The sequence below is a fragment of the Megascapheus bottae genome, chromosome 2 (assembly GCF_031878675.1).
Source record: "Megascapheus bottae isolate mThoBot1 chromosome 2, mThoBot2.hap1, whole genome shotgun sequence".
Taxonomy (NCBI): domain Eukaryota; kingdom Metazoa; phylum Chordata; class Mammalia; order Rodentia; family Geomyidae; genus Megascapheus; species Megascapheus bottae.
The window spans coordinates 80266610-80280926 of record NC_143510.1 but is presented as its reverse complement, the minus strand read 5'-3'; the positions used below and the strand labels follow the sequence as shown (position 1 = coordinate 80280926).

The 14317-nt window shown below is 44.1% G+C and overlaps 1 protein-coding gene and 1 non-coding gene across 7 annotated transcripts in view; one reads left to right on the top strand and one right to left on the bottom strand.

The window, feature by feature from the left end:
- Tmpo (thymopoietin) overlaps positions 1-9239 on the bottom strand; it is a 30354-nt gene extending 21115 nt beyond the window's left edge. For 5 of the 6 annotated variants that reach the window (XM_090328451.1, XM_090328452.1, XM_090328453.1 and 2 more), the window contains exons 1-3: positions 9121-9191; positions 8618-9023; positions 1063-1189 (exon numbers count right to left, since the gene is read on the bottom strand). In XM_090328451.1, coding sequence (XP_090184577.1) covers positions 1063-1189; positions 8618-9023; positions 9121-9185 — 598 coding nt within the window. In that variant the 5' untranslated portion in view covers positions 9186-9191. The other variant, XM_090328450.1, reaches the window with a different exon arrangement.
- On the top strand, positions 808-940 carry LOC150067395 (small nucleolar RNA SNORA42/SNORA80 family). Its single transcript, XR_016534653.1, has one exon. It is a non-coding gene; the product is annotated as a small nucleolar RNA SNORA42/SNORA80 family (small nucleolar RNA).
- Positions 9240-14317: the final 5078 nt, after the last annotated feature.

Genomic DNA, 14317 nt, shown 5'->3' with positions numbered 1-14317 from the left:
CTCTGTCTCTGAGCTCTTCAGCTCAAGACTACCACCCTACCCCTTGAGTCACAGTGCCATTTCTGGTTTTCTGGGGGTTAAATGGAAATAAGAGTCTCAAGGACTTTTGTGCTGGGGATACCTTTGAAACTCAATCCTCAGACCTCAGTCTCCTGAGTAGCTAGGATTACAGGCATGAGCCACCATACTCAGCTAAGACAAGACTTCTTACAGGTATTAATTTACTTATTAATTTGTATGAGCTGGCCAATTATTTTAGTTTACATTTTCTTAAATTTGTTACACAAGACCCATATGGTCTTACCAGATAGTGGGACAATAATCATATAAAACAGTCAACACAGGTAATTTTTTATAGATTATCTAGTTCAATTCTCTCATTTTTATCTCCTATCTTACTAAGAAACCTAAAATCTTGACTGGACCTATAAATAATTCATAAAACTAGCTCTTAGGACCCAAATTCTCCCTGCCCCACTCACCCTTGTTGGTCATGGGGCTAACTCAGGGCCTGGCGCTGTCCAAGCCTCAATTCTACTTCCATTTTTTTTCTCCCGCCCTTGGGCTTTCTTAAGGTTAGAGCTCTGCCATTTGAGTCACAACATTACTTCCAACTTTTTCTATGTATGTGGTACTGGGTCTTCATGAATGCTAGGCAATTTTACTCTACCATTAGGTCTAACTCCCGGCCCATCCTTTTTTCTGCCCAGGTTGGCTTTGAACCATGATCCTCAGGTCTCTTAGTCTCCTGAGTAGCTACAATGACGGGTGTGAGCCATCTGCCCAGCTTTAGTACCCAAATTCTATACATGGATTGATTTATGGCAGGCCTGCCCCCCTGGGCCTCTCATAGTGTCCCATGCCAGAGCAAACTACAGCTCTGAACCATTGCCTGCCCTCTTACCTATGGGCTACTGGCACTGAAAGGGGTTTCATGTGATTGGGTGGTGGTGATGGTGGCAGTGTGTGCATGGAAAACCCAGATTCTAACTACTAGGCAAAAGGGAAAAAAAATTTAAGGCCAGGTTACACTAAGAAGAGTTTTCTATTTTATCAACTTACCCACAATAGGACCAGGATTTACTCCATATTTCACAAGTTGATCCAGAAGATCTTCATTAGAGAGCTCAGTTACATCAATATCATCTTTATCTTCTAGTCTGGATTTATCAGTTTTCTTCGTGGCTTTCTGTAAATAAAGTGGGGTTATTATCTCCATAGAATTGAAATGTTCATTTACTAAATACATTGTATACTCTGTAAACATAATATAATGAAAATATACCTACAACCACATAAGTAACTTAATAGCAAGTACTGATGGCTTGAATTCAAGGCCTGTTAAAATTTTGAACCCATCTAAAGAGGTAGTAAAATTAAAAAATCCAGGGGCCTGGAGTTTGGCCTAGTGGTAGAGTGCTTGCCTAACATGCATGATGACTGGGATTTGATTCCTCGATACCACATACACAGAAAAAGCCAGAAGTGGTGCTGTGGCTCAAGAGGTAGAGCTCTAGCCTTGAGAAAGCTCAGTGCTCAGGCCCTGAGTTCAAGCCAGGACTGGCAAAAAAAAAAAAAAAAAAAAAAAAGCAAAAGCCAAGTTAGGTACCAGTGGATCATGCCTGTATTCGCAGTCACTTGGAATCTGGGGACTGAAACCTGCCCATCCAAGAATGTTTCTCCAGTTAACCAGCAGTAAGCTAGAAATGAAAGTAAAGCACCAGCCATGTACAAAAACCCTAGTATTGACATAACAAATAAAATTCAAGATCATATGAAATGAAGTATAACTAATTGATTTGGGGTGCCATTTCTTATAATAATGAACATTTTCCCTTAATAAAAAATTCTGTGTGTGTACTGGAGCTTGAACTCCAGGCCTGTCCCTGAGCTCTTTTGTTCAAGGTTAGCCTTCTGCCACTTTGAACCATAGCTCCACTTCCAGTTTTTGAGTGGTTAACTGAGGATAAGAGTCTCATAAGGGCTTTTCTGCCTGGACTAGCTTCAAATGTGATCCTCAGCTCTCAGCCTTTCTGAGTATCCAGGCACGAGTCACTGCTATTGGGCTGGGACTCTTCACTCTTGCTTGGCTTTTTCACTCAGAGCTGGTATTCTAGCACCTGAGGCACACCTCCATTCTGGTATTTTTCTGGTTAACTGGCAATAAAAATCTTGTAGACTTTTTGTTGTTGTTGTTGTTGGTCATGGGATTTAAACTCTGGACTTGAGCTGTATCCCTAAGTTTTTCAACTCAAGGTTAGTGCCACTAGCTTTTGTTCTTTTCTACAAGTTATCCTTAAAAATCCTTATATTAAGCCGGCCCGGTGGCTCACACCTGTAACCCTAACTACTCAGAAGGCTGAGATCTGAGGATTGTAGTTCAAAGCCAGCCTGAGCACAAAACTCTGTGAGAATCATCTCCAATTAACCATCAGAAAAATGGAAGTTGTGCCGTGGTTCAAGTGGTAGAATTGTAGCCTTGAGCTGAAGAGCTCAGGGACAGCACTCAGACCCATACTTCGAGCCCCACAACACTAAAAAAAAAAAAAAAAAATTCTTACTCTTGCTGTGTATCAGTGGATCAAGGTTTGAAGCTACCAGCTTGGGTAGGAAAGTTAGTGAGCCACTAACTTTCTTTAGCCAGCAAAAAGTCACTAGCCAGCAAAAAGGCAGAAGTGAAGCTAACCTTGAGCAATAAAGTTCAGGAACAGTGCCCAGGAACTGAATTTTTAGTGTGCTGTCCAACTAATTTGAATGCAGTAATTAAGAAGGCATCAGAGCCAGGTGCCAGTGGCTCATATCTAAAACCCTAGGTACTCAGGAGGCTGAGATCTGAGGATCACAGTTCAAATCCAACAAGGAAACAAAAAGTCCACGAGACTCTTATCTCCAATAAACCACCAGAAAACCAGAAATAGCACTGTGGCTCAAAGTGGTAGAGTGGTAGCTTTGAGTTGAAGAGCTCAGGTACAGCACCCAGGCCCAGAGTTCAAGCCCCATGACCGACCCCCCCCCCCCAAAGGCATCAGAAAGCAAAATGTACCTTCATGTTTTTATCCCAACATAAAACAGAACCAATCATGAGACTAGGCTTTTGATGTTTTGTTAAATAAATAAATGAATACACAATCTGGAATGGGAAAAATTAATCATCTAAAACAGTCTTTCTTATTATATATGATATGGTCTGTAGAATAACAAAAAGTGTTTTTCCAAGTGTGTGAAGCCCTGCTTCAGTTCACTCCTCCTTCATAATTAAGAGCTCAGTTCTGGTGGTTCATTCATACCCTTAATCCTAGCTACTTAGGAGGCTGAGATCTGACAAGGCTCTAGCCTTGAGGAAAGTCCAAGGACAGTGCTCAGGCCCTTAGTTCAAGCTCCACAACTGGCCAAAAAAAACAAACAAACAAAAAGATACTAATATCTGCATATTATACAATGAGGAAACTGAAATCTAAGGTGAACTCAGTAAATGTGCACACTCTGCTATAAACATAGGAACAGACATATCACTTTCATGTATCTGTCCTTTCTGAAAACTGTATCATAGTAACTCTGCATGTAATTAAGATAAAAATTTCAGAAATCATACGTAGATCAAATGTAACTGAGCAATGGCACTTTCCCTTATATAACCTCATATATTCAATCTCAGAGCCTGGCCACTGTCCCTGAGCACTTTTGCTCAAGATTTGCTCTCTGAGCCATAGCTCCACTTCTGGTTTTTGGATGTTTAATTGGAGATAAGAGTCACACAGGGACTTTCCTGCCTTGGCTAGCTTCTAATGGCAATCCTCAGATCTCAGCCTCTTGAGTAGCTAAGATTCCTGGCATGATCCACCACTGCCAGGTTTAATTCTCTATTTTATCATTGGCTATCACCGATAAAAATGGAGAACCTCAAAGACATGTCTAAGAGACTTGGAATTTTAATCAATAAGTGATTTAGAAGGTGAACAGTTAACATCTTCTTTGGAGTATGGTGGCCTCATTATGACTTCACATTAAATGCCATGTTCCTTCCATATATACTATAAATAATATTGCTAACATTTCCTATCACTTTTTTGTTTCAAGTCTAAACACTTCCAATAGTTGGGAGGAAAAAAAAAAAGGATTGGGGATGTAACTCAGTGGTAAAACACTCACATAGCATGCACAGACCTTTAGGTTCAATCCATATACAACAATTTACAATCCACCTGACTGGGAGGGATCTTTCAAGAATAAGCCACAAGAAGCCCAATAGCTACACTTTCATGCTTTGTCACTTACAACAAACAAAAAAGCACATTGCCTAATTTGGTAAATGCTTAACCTTGTGTCCACAATCTAGATAATTTCAACACCTAAACACATGGATATCAAGAAGCATGAAATAAAAAAACATAAAAATAAGAAAAGAAACCATAAGATCTTAAGATTCTAGCATACAGTCCAACACGGTGGCTCATGCCCATAATTCTAGCTACTCAGAAGGCTGAGATCTGAAAAAAGGTTCAAAGCCAGCCCAGGCACAAAAGGAGAGGGACTCTTTATCTCCAATTAACCTCTAGAAAACAGGAAGTAGGGCTTGGCTTAAGGGTAGAGCGGGCAGTAGCCTTGAGCTGAAGCTCTCAGTCACAGCGCTCAGGCCCAGTTCAAGCCCTATGACCCACCAAAAAAAAAAAAAAAAAAAAAAAGCTGAAGTCAAGCCCAGGTAATAGTGGACACACATGCACTTGCACATGTGCGAGTAGCATACACACATTCTCAAGGCTGGGGATGGCAGCTCATTACTGTACTCCCAGAGACAGGAAAGACTGAGTTGGAGGCCAGGCTGGGCTACATAGGCAACATAGTTACAATGAAGGCCCCAGCAGTACAGCAAGACTGTCTCCAACAAATAACAAAAATTCCTCATGATTTAAACAGAATGTACATGCTATATAAAACACTGATTCTTGGCCAAATCCACATCAACATTTCTATTTTTCTTTCTTTCTTTCTTTTTGCCAGTCTTGGGGCTTGAACTCAGGGCCTGGGCACAGTCTTTGGGCTTTCTCAAGGCATGTGCTCTAGCACTAGGCCACACTCTCGGCCTCACAAACATTTCATTTGTTAAAAATTAGCCTCTTAAAAATCTGCCATAGGGGCCGGAAGCTTGGCCTGAGTTCAAGCCCCCTAACTGGCAAAAAAAAAAAAAAAATTGCCACAAGTGGGGTGATGGTGGTTCAAACTTCTAATCCTAGCTGTTCAGGAGGCTAAGATCTGAAGATGGAGGGACAAGAAGTCCATGTGCCTCTTTTAACGCCAATAAACTACTCAAAAAAAGCCAAAAGTGGAGCTGTGGCTCAAGTGGTAGAGTTACCCCAGAGCACAAAGAGGCTCAGGGATTGTGCCCTATGCTCAAGCCCTAGGACAAAACAAAAAACAAACAAAAATATTCTGCCATATCCCAGCACTGTTTAAAAAAAAAAAAGTGTGTGTGTGTGTGTGTGTGTGTGTGTGTGTGTGTGTGTGTGTGTGAGGTTACTATCTGGCATCTGTTATCTCAAACAATTTGCTTTTTCCTAGGTTGTATATTGTTTAAGAATTGTGACCATGTATTACTGTTCCATATGGGAATAGATGAATAACACGGAATGCAGACTTTTAAATACCAATTATGATAAATTACAGTACTTTTTTTTTCTTTTCCTTTTTTTGCCAGTTAGGGGGCTTGAACTCAGGGCCTGGGCACTGTCCTTGAGCACTTCTGCTTAAGGCTCGTGCTCTGCCACTTGAGCCACAGCACTACTTCTGGCCTTTTCTGTGTATATGGAACAGAGGAATTAAATTCAGGGCTTTGTGCATGCTAGGCAAGCACTCTACCATGAGGCCACACTTCCATCCTGTAGTACTTTTCTTATAAATCAAAAGACATGTTTGAAATAATGAAGTTTACTCAAAGATTGGTACCAGTGGCTCAGGGCTGTAATCCTACCTCCTCAGGAGGCAGAGCTCAGTGAGAATCTTACCTCCAATTAACTTAAGGGGAAAACAAAACTAAACAAATAAACAAAAATAACTCACTTGTAAGTGGAACTTTGGCTCAAGAAGTAGAGCATTAGCCTTGAGCAAATAAGCTCAGGGACAGTGTCTAGGCCTTAAGTTCAAGTCCCATAACAAGAACAAAAAAAGAGCTGGGCTGGTGGCTCATGACCAGGTACTCAGCTAATTCTGAATAGCTCTACTCAGGAGGCTGAGATCCAAGGATTGTGGTTCAACGCCAGTCCAGGGAGGAAAGTCTTAGAGACCTTTTTTTTTTTTTGCCAGTCCTAGGGCATGAACTCAGGGACTGAGTGCTGTCCTTGGGCTTTCTCAAGGCTAGAGCTCTACCATCTGAGTCACAGCCCCATTTCCGGCTTTTTCTATGTATGTAGTACCAAGGAATGAAACCCGGGTCTTTGTGCTTGTTAGGTAAGCACTCTACCACTAGGCCAAACTCCTGGCCCAAGTCTTTGAGACTGTTATCTCCAATTAACCCCCAGAAAATTGAAAGTGGCCCTGTGACTCAAAGTGGTAGAGTACTAGCTTTGAGCAAAAGAGGGACAGTGTCCAGACCCTAATGGGGCTTGGTGCCCTGCTTCATGCCCCACCACAAAAAACAAAAAAACCCCACCTCAGACTCCTAAGTTATACCTCTTACCTTATGGACTTCAACACAGAAAATGTTTACCAATCGGTGAACATTCAAATCATTGTATTCAGACTATTTATACACTATTTAATGTTCTAAATACTCCAGGTGACGACGACAAAGTGAAAACCAAGTAACAAGAGAAAAATGGAAGCCAGATGCCTGCAGTTCCAGCTAAAGAAGAGATGGAGGAGTGAGCAAGAAATTGAAGGCTGGGTTCCCATACTGGACATTGGTGGATACTAGTTGCTGCTGACCAATCAGGACCTAAAGCACACAAAGTAGCACGCGACTACTGAATTACACTCTGAAGCCCAAAGTTCAAAAATGTTAACTTATTTCAACCTCAAACTAATCTATGAGTAGCAACAGGATTTTTTTTTTAAATCTAAGAAATGATGAATCTTCAGTCCAGAGCCTACATTAGGAAATAAAAAACGAGGAATAACAACCCTGAGACTTAATTTTCATATACAACCAAAATCTTTATGGTTTGGTATATTTAGATTGAAGACCAATGGAGAGTTCTCCAAAACTGTTATTTTTGAAAATGTATGAGGGAGAGGAGTTTGGCCTAGTGGTAGAATGCTTGCCTAGCATACACGAAGAGCCAGGTTTGATTCCTTGGTATCACATACATAGAAAAGCCGGAACTGGCTCAAGTGGTGGAGTGCTATAGCCTTAAGGAAAAAGTCCAAGGATAGTGCTCAGACACAAAAGAAGGCATTAGGAACAGTAAGATGTTTCTGGTCTTTTACTGAACAAATACCTATTAGCCACTCCACACAGTTAAGACATTTAAGGTTTCAATTTCTCCAGTGGCTGGGGCTGTAGTAGTTTGGTGGCTGAGGACACTGAGCATAAATAAGATCGTTAGGTTCAAATCCTCAGAACCCAAAAGGGAAGCAGCAATAATTAAGTGATGCTGGTAATCATCAGCACCAACTCCAATGGCCATATCCTCTCCCCCACACACAAAAGCAACACTGTAGGGTCACACACTCATCAAGCTTTAAATTGTGCTAACTCAACAAACCAACAAGATCGCATTTAAAATTTACGGGGGGGGGCGGGAGGGGAAAGGAGGGAAAAGAACTCCTTGTTGGAGCCATCTGACCTTCAAATTATATACACCAGAATCTCAGATACATTTTCGACTCAGAATCTTTCAAGGAGGATTCAGCAAAAAAAAAAAAAAAAAGGGGGGGGGGAACACAACAAAAACAAAACAGACAAAAAAAAAAAACCCCTCATCACCAACCCTAACGAATTTGGATTTCCCAGCTCTGTCTATAGACACGATCATTTTAAATGTTGAGAACAAAGCTACCCTTCTTCAAAGATAGCCTGTTGCTCGAATGGCTAGAAAAACAAACCACCACCGCACCAAACGACACAGGAAAGATCAACGGTTCAAAAATGCCCTCGGTATGCAAAAAGAAAAAAAAAACAACCACCATATAGAAAGGCGGGAATTTCTTTATTTCAAATTCGGATCGCGGAGCTGTGGGTCGGCCCGCGGGCCTCCAGGGAGCGCTCGAGACCCGGCGGCGGAGCCGTTTCAGTTACTAAAGCGGGAAAACGCTGGAACTTCACCTATGGCGCTGGAGGGCTGACGGTGGCCCTGGGGGTGGGGGTCCCGGGCACTAAACATCGCACCCCCGGGGGGGCGGGGAGGGTGGGATCGGGACTGAGAAAAGGAGGGGAGGGGGTTCCCCATCGCGCGCAAAGTAACACTACCTTTACCACCACCACCACCACCACCTCCCGCCAGCGCACGCACCGACCCGGGACGCGCGCCTACGGCTCCAACTCCCGGCCTTCCATTCCCTCCGCGGCCCGCATCCGGACCTCGGCCGCGGCGCTCCGGGACCCGCGGGAGCGAGCGAGCGCGCGCGGTGGCCGCCAAACGCCCGCCTTTTCGTAGCTCGGGCCCCGGGCGTCCCATCCTCTTACCCTGCCGACGGTGGCGCGGCCGCGGCCCGCGGCGGCCCCGGCGCCGAGCACCGGGGTGGGCTCGCGCTCCTCGTCGCTGGAGAAGTCGGGCGGTCCCTTGTTGTTGGCGCCGCCGGCGGGCAGCGACGGCGGCCGGTTGCGGGTGGTGAGGTGCTGCAGGTAGAGCTGCACGTACACGTCTTTGCGCTGCTCCCCGGCCGGCAGCGTCACGTTGTTGGCCACCAACTCACTCTTCAACTTGTCCTTCGTCAGGACCGACGGGTCTTCCAAGAACTCGGGCATCTCCGCGTCTGCGCGACTCTCCGGCCCGCGCCGCCGCCTCCGCCGCGCTCGCTCGTCCGCCCGCTCGCTCGGTTCCTCCGTTCGCTCCCGGCCCGGGGCCGCACCGTCGCGTCCGGGCGTCCGCCTGGGAGGAGTTGACGAGGGAAGCCGAGCGGAAAAGTCGTTAGACACAAAAGCCGACGCCGGGGCTCCGGCACAAAAGCCCGCCGTCGCACAACTACCGAGTAAGTGCGGCCGCAGCCCCGGGAACCCGCGGCGAGCCTGGGCCACACGCGCGCACACACATACACACACATACACACTCACACGGGCTCGGGCAGCGCCGCGGCGCCCACGCCCCAAGAACGCGGGCCGTCATTGGCTGACGCCCGCAGCAAGCGCGGCGCTGATTGGCCGGACGCCTCGCGCGGGGTCCATTAGCCGCGGCGCCCAAGCCAAAGGTGATAGAACACGCAGTTTCAAAGCCGCTCGGGCGGGATCCCCGGCGTCCGGCTGGCTCCGAGGCTGCGTTCCCTCTTCTCCACCCTTCCCCGACGACGCTGAGAAGAGGCAGGTCCGGCTGCTCTCCCCTCCCCTGTCTAGGGATGCGTTCCACCCGGGGTGAGGGGTGTGGTGGTGGGGGGCCCTCATCTGCGGACCACAGGCTGGGCGCTGGGCCCTGCGCCCCTCCCTAGACACCGGGCTCGGGTAACGCGCTCGCCGGGCAGCTAGGCACGCTGCAGGCGCTCACTTTCTTTGGTTTGATTGACTTAGGGCAGTGCAGGAAGTCAAGATTACCACCCCCCCTCCTCCCTGTCAACCCCCCAGTCGCTCCTCACCAGTGCTCCTTTTGTTCTTAAGCTTCGGGAAAAGCCAGGCTTCTATTACTTGGACCCTTGAAAACACTCTTGAATGTGACCAAATTGCATCCTTATGTTCCCCCCATGCCCCCCATTCACGTTGAGGGGCACTTTGGACAGTTTTTACTTGGGCTTCAGTTAAATCCGTGCCTTGCTTTTTTTGTAGAATGCTGTTTTACCGGTTTAGATCCACTCCTAAGTACCTTACCAAACTTGATGGAACCCAATCCTTGGTCATTAACGAAGTGAGAAGCGACTATTTAAGAACACCTCCAAATGGATCGCTTCACTTCTGTGAAGTGGTGCACCCAGGGTTTTGGTTTTAGAGTAAAGTTAGTGACATGCAATTAGATGGGGAATTCTAATCAAGCTTAGGTTATGGACTCAAAACTTGGTGGGATCTTAGAAATGTACTACCAGTACCATGTATTCTGTGTTATAAGGCAAGAATGTACAGAAGCCACATTTTGCTAGTTCGAATCTTGGAGTCTTTATTAAAAGGTCAGTGACTTGCATGGCAGACTCTTGTCTCAAAGTCCAGTAGCCAGAAAACAAGCTTAATACTGTTATGAAACAGGCCAGAGATGACAGAAACAACAAATAGAATACCAACAAGCCAGTTTAATTCTGATGGAAAGCTGGATTGGAAGGCCTTGGTGACTGGAGAACAGCCAGGAGACAGAACACAAGACATGGACATGGAGACAACAGGCAATGGGCTCCCCACCCTAACCTGACTCAGGCCTAAATATGTTCAGGGCAGCGGGCAGGATCACAAGAAACTCCCAGTCCTAGGTTCTGGACTGACAGGCCTAGTAACCTATCAGTCAAGTGCTCACCCCTGACTCCTGGGGGATTTCACCTATCCCCAGACCTTCATTCTCCATATGCAAAGCTATCCTAAGGCTAGCAGAGCCCTCAATCTGCATTCAATGAATCCACTCCCTTACTTCTAGGCTGTTCAGGCACTGGGTGGAGAATTTACGCCCCTACCTGGAGGGGCCAGGATGTTTGAGAAGCCAACTGTCCCCAGCACCTGGCCAGGCACTAGCATGGCTGTGTCTCAATTTCCTTACTTAGGCTCAGTCACCTTACTTCACCTGAAGAAGCTGCTGATGACAAACGTCATAGGTGCAAACACACGCTTCAAGAGTCTAATAAAAAAGTTGCTTGTGTGTATGAAAATGTCAAATTGTCACAGTGGAAAACACTGTTTTGTACAGGTAAGTTATGTTAAAAATATATGTATATACATACACATACATCTCAAATATACTCTTTCTAGAAAAGGAAGAAACAATTGCATTTAGGATGTGAATCACTTCCCCAGATTTTGAGTTCCAAATTGTTTTTCTGGACATCTTTATATTAAAATGTAGTTTCTACATTACTAAGTTGAAATGTTTAGTAAAAGAAACACTTGTACTAAAATTTTCCTGTGAACCTGGAGAAACATTCTAGAGGCAATTAATTTTTTTAATCTGTGTATTCACATGTATTTGACAGTATTATCCTCAGCAATGAGGATTTGCACATTTAAAACCGTGTTTTAGTTAGCAAGTCGTTTTTTAAATTTTTATGATGGCTGGTAAACTTTTCCCCCCTTCTACAGGCTTTCCAGGCAAGTTTTTATCTTCAGAAAGGGGTCAAGAATTAAAAGGCCAAAGAATTGTGTTTTTTTTTTTCAGTGATTGGGAATCTGAATAATCTGAGTAATTCACCTGTGACTGTTCAATCTGCAATGTATCTCAATTCTTTTCCAGTTATTTTTTTTCAATGTAGTCTCAAATTACAGTGGGCTGAGCAACAAAGCCTTGAGATTTACCTCTGCAAAGCCAAAATCAGTCTATTTGCTCTCTTTGGATTAACACATTATCCCATTAAACTGTTACCTTTCTGGTTGAAGAATCTGGCTATAGCTTGACTCTTCTTACAGTTTATAAATGTTACCCGTTGCTGTTATGACTGAAGTGGTTCACAGCTATGAGGGCTATATTTTAGGAGTGGTAGGGTGGCCAGGCACTGACAGCTTCCCTATTGTGTGACATATAGGCAGCTAGATTCCTGGAGAGCAACTACAGAAGAGGACCTAACGTTTTGAGAGTACCATTTGGGCTAGGTTTAGTGTGAGAACAATATAACACTGGAGTCTCTGTCATCTTTGAGAGCTGCCTGAAGATTCTGATTTGGAATTGTGTTTTCCCCCCATACGGTTTTTGTTTTGTTTTGTTTTTACCAGAAAATGTCCAAGAAATTTAATCTTTAGACTTAACTGTCTTACATAGGATGAACTTAAGGGTATAAATTGTAAATTATATTATGATGACAAAACATGCAGACACTATGATATGACCACAATCAAGGAAATAGACATGTCCTTTTGTCCCCAAAAAAGGATGTCAAAAAACTGAGAAGCAGGGCTGAGAATGTGGCTTAGTGGTAGAGTGCTTGCCTAGCATGTATGAAGTCCTGGGTTTAATTCCTCAGTACCACATAAACAGAAAAGGCAGGAGATGGTGCTATGGCTCAAGTGGTAGAGTGCTAGCCTTGAGCAAAAGAAGCTCAGGGACAGTGCCCAGGCCTTGAGTTCAAGCCCCAGGACTGGCAAGAAAACAAAAGTTATGTTTCTCTTAAACTAGTTTTGGGACTTTATTCTAAAAAAGTCATCAAATGTGGCATTTAAAGATATTTATTGTTTCATCACTTATAATGGATAAGAATTGGAGATCTAAATCTCCAACAATAAGAAATTGGTTAAGTAACTTGGGATATATCCGTACAATGCAATACTGTATAGTCACTAAAATCATGTTCCTGATATTTGTTGGAGAAAATGAGAAGAATATAGTAGTCCATGCATGTAATTCCAGCAGTTGGAAGTTAAGAATTCAAGGCTAACATGGTCCAAGGTAGCAAGACTGCCCTCCTCACCAAGAAAAAAAGTAAAACAAAAGGATAGGAAGGAGGGGTGCATAACTGAAGTCTTGCATTGCCAGATCAAGGTGCTGGTTCAGTCTCCTGCTGAGGAATGCATTTTAGTTCACAGTTTTAGTCGATGATCGGCTAGCTCAATTGCCTGTGACAAAAAACAACGTGGCACAGGTGGCTAGGAAGTAGAGTGAGAGGAAGGGTTTTGGAATAAGGTATTCCCCTCAGAGACATGGCAGTTCTTTCAGCCAGGCCCTATTTCCCCAAACCTCATCTAGTATGAACTTAGGAATATATTAACTCATTGATAAAGTTTGTACCCTCATGATCCAATCACCCCTCAGAAGCTCTACTAGTGTTGAACATATGAACCTTTTTAGGGCACTTCCTGAGGAAATAATACCAAATGAATACAGAGCAAAATGTTTCTAGTAGTCCCCAACTGAGTAGTGGGGCACAGGTGATTCTTATTTTTTGTTTTTGTGTATTTTCTTCAAAAAAAAATAATTTAGGGGCTGGGAGTGTGGCCTACTGTTAGAGTGCTTGCCTAGCTTGCATGAAACCCTGGGTTCAATTCCTTGGTGCCATATACTCAGAAAAAGCTGGAAGTGGTGCTGTGGCTCAAGTGGTAGCTACAGCACTAGCCTTGAGAAAGCCCAAGGACAGTTCCCAGACCCTGAGTTCTAGCCACAGGACGGGCCAAAAAAAAAAATTATTGTTATAGAGGTGATGTACAAAGGGATTACAACTACATGAGTCAGGTAATGAGCACGTTTCCTTTCCCAGTGTCTTCTGTCCCCTCATCTCCCAGTTCTTCCGACCCATCTCCACTCATGAGTTGTATAGTTCACTTTCCTTTTTTTTTTCTTTTTTCTTTTTTGTGAGGTTGAATCTTGGAGTCTTTAGTAAAAGGCTGGCGACTGAATGGTGGACTGTCTCCAAGACCAACCGCCAGAAAATACCCTTAACACTGTTAGGAAACTGAGCCATGAAGGCTGGAGAGGAAAGAAGGAACAAAAACAATACCGACAAACCATTTCAGCTGGATCGGGATGCCATGGTGACTGGAAAAGAGCCAGGAGACAGACAAGAACACGGAGACACATGGCATGGTATATATAATTCACTTTCACCAACGTATTTTATTTCTGTATTTTCTGACTTTTGCAGTGAATATAAATGAATTTATAATCAAATAGTTTTCTTTCAAAATTAAGATAAGAGCTGGCTATGGTGGTACATGCCTATAATCTTGCTACTCTGAAGTCTGAGGCAGAAGGACTGTATTTCAACCTGAACTGTATAGTAAGATTGTCTGGAGGAAAACAAAAGTGAGAAATTAAGGACTCAATCTGTTTGTTATTTTGCATATTGAAAAGTTCGATTTTAGACTTTCTTTAATTTGCTTTTTTTTCCTCTGATGATTCTTTATTCCATATATATAGTGTATTCATGTGTACGTCTGCAAGAGGGCTGGCAGGGAAGGCTCAGAATTTGAGGAAAAAGGGAAGAAAAAGTGTAGCAGTGGAACACACTGGACATTGGTGAAAGTGAACTACACAACTGGCAGGTGGAGACGTGAGGGAGGGAATGGTAGAGAATAAGGGAACAAAAGACATTGTATGAAAGAAAGGAAGTGCAGTCCTTACCT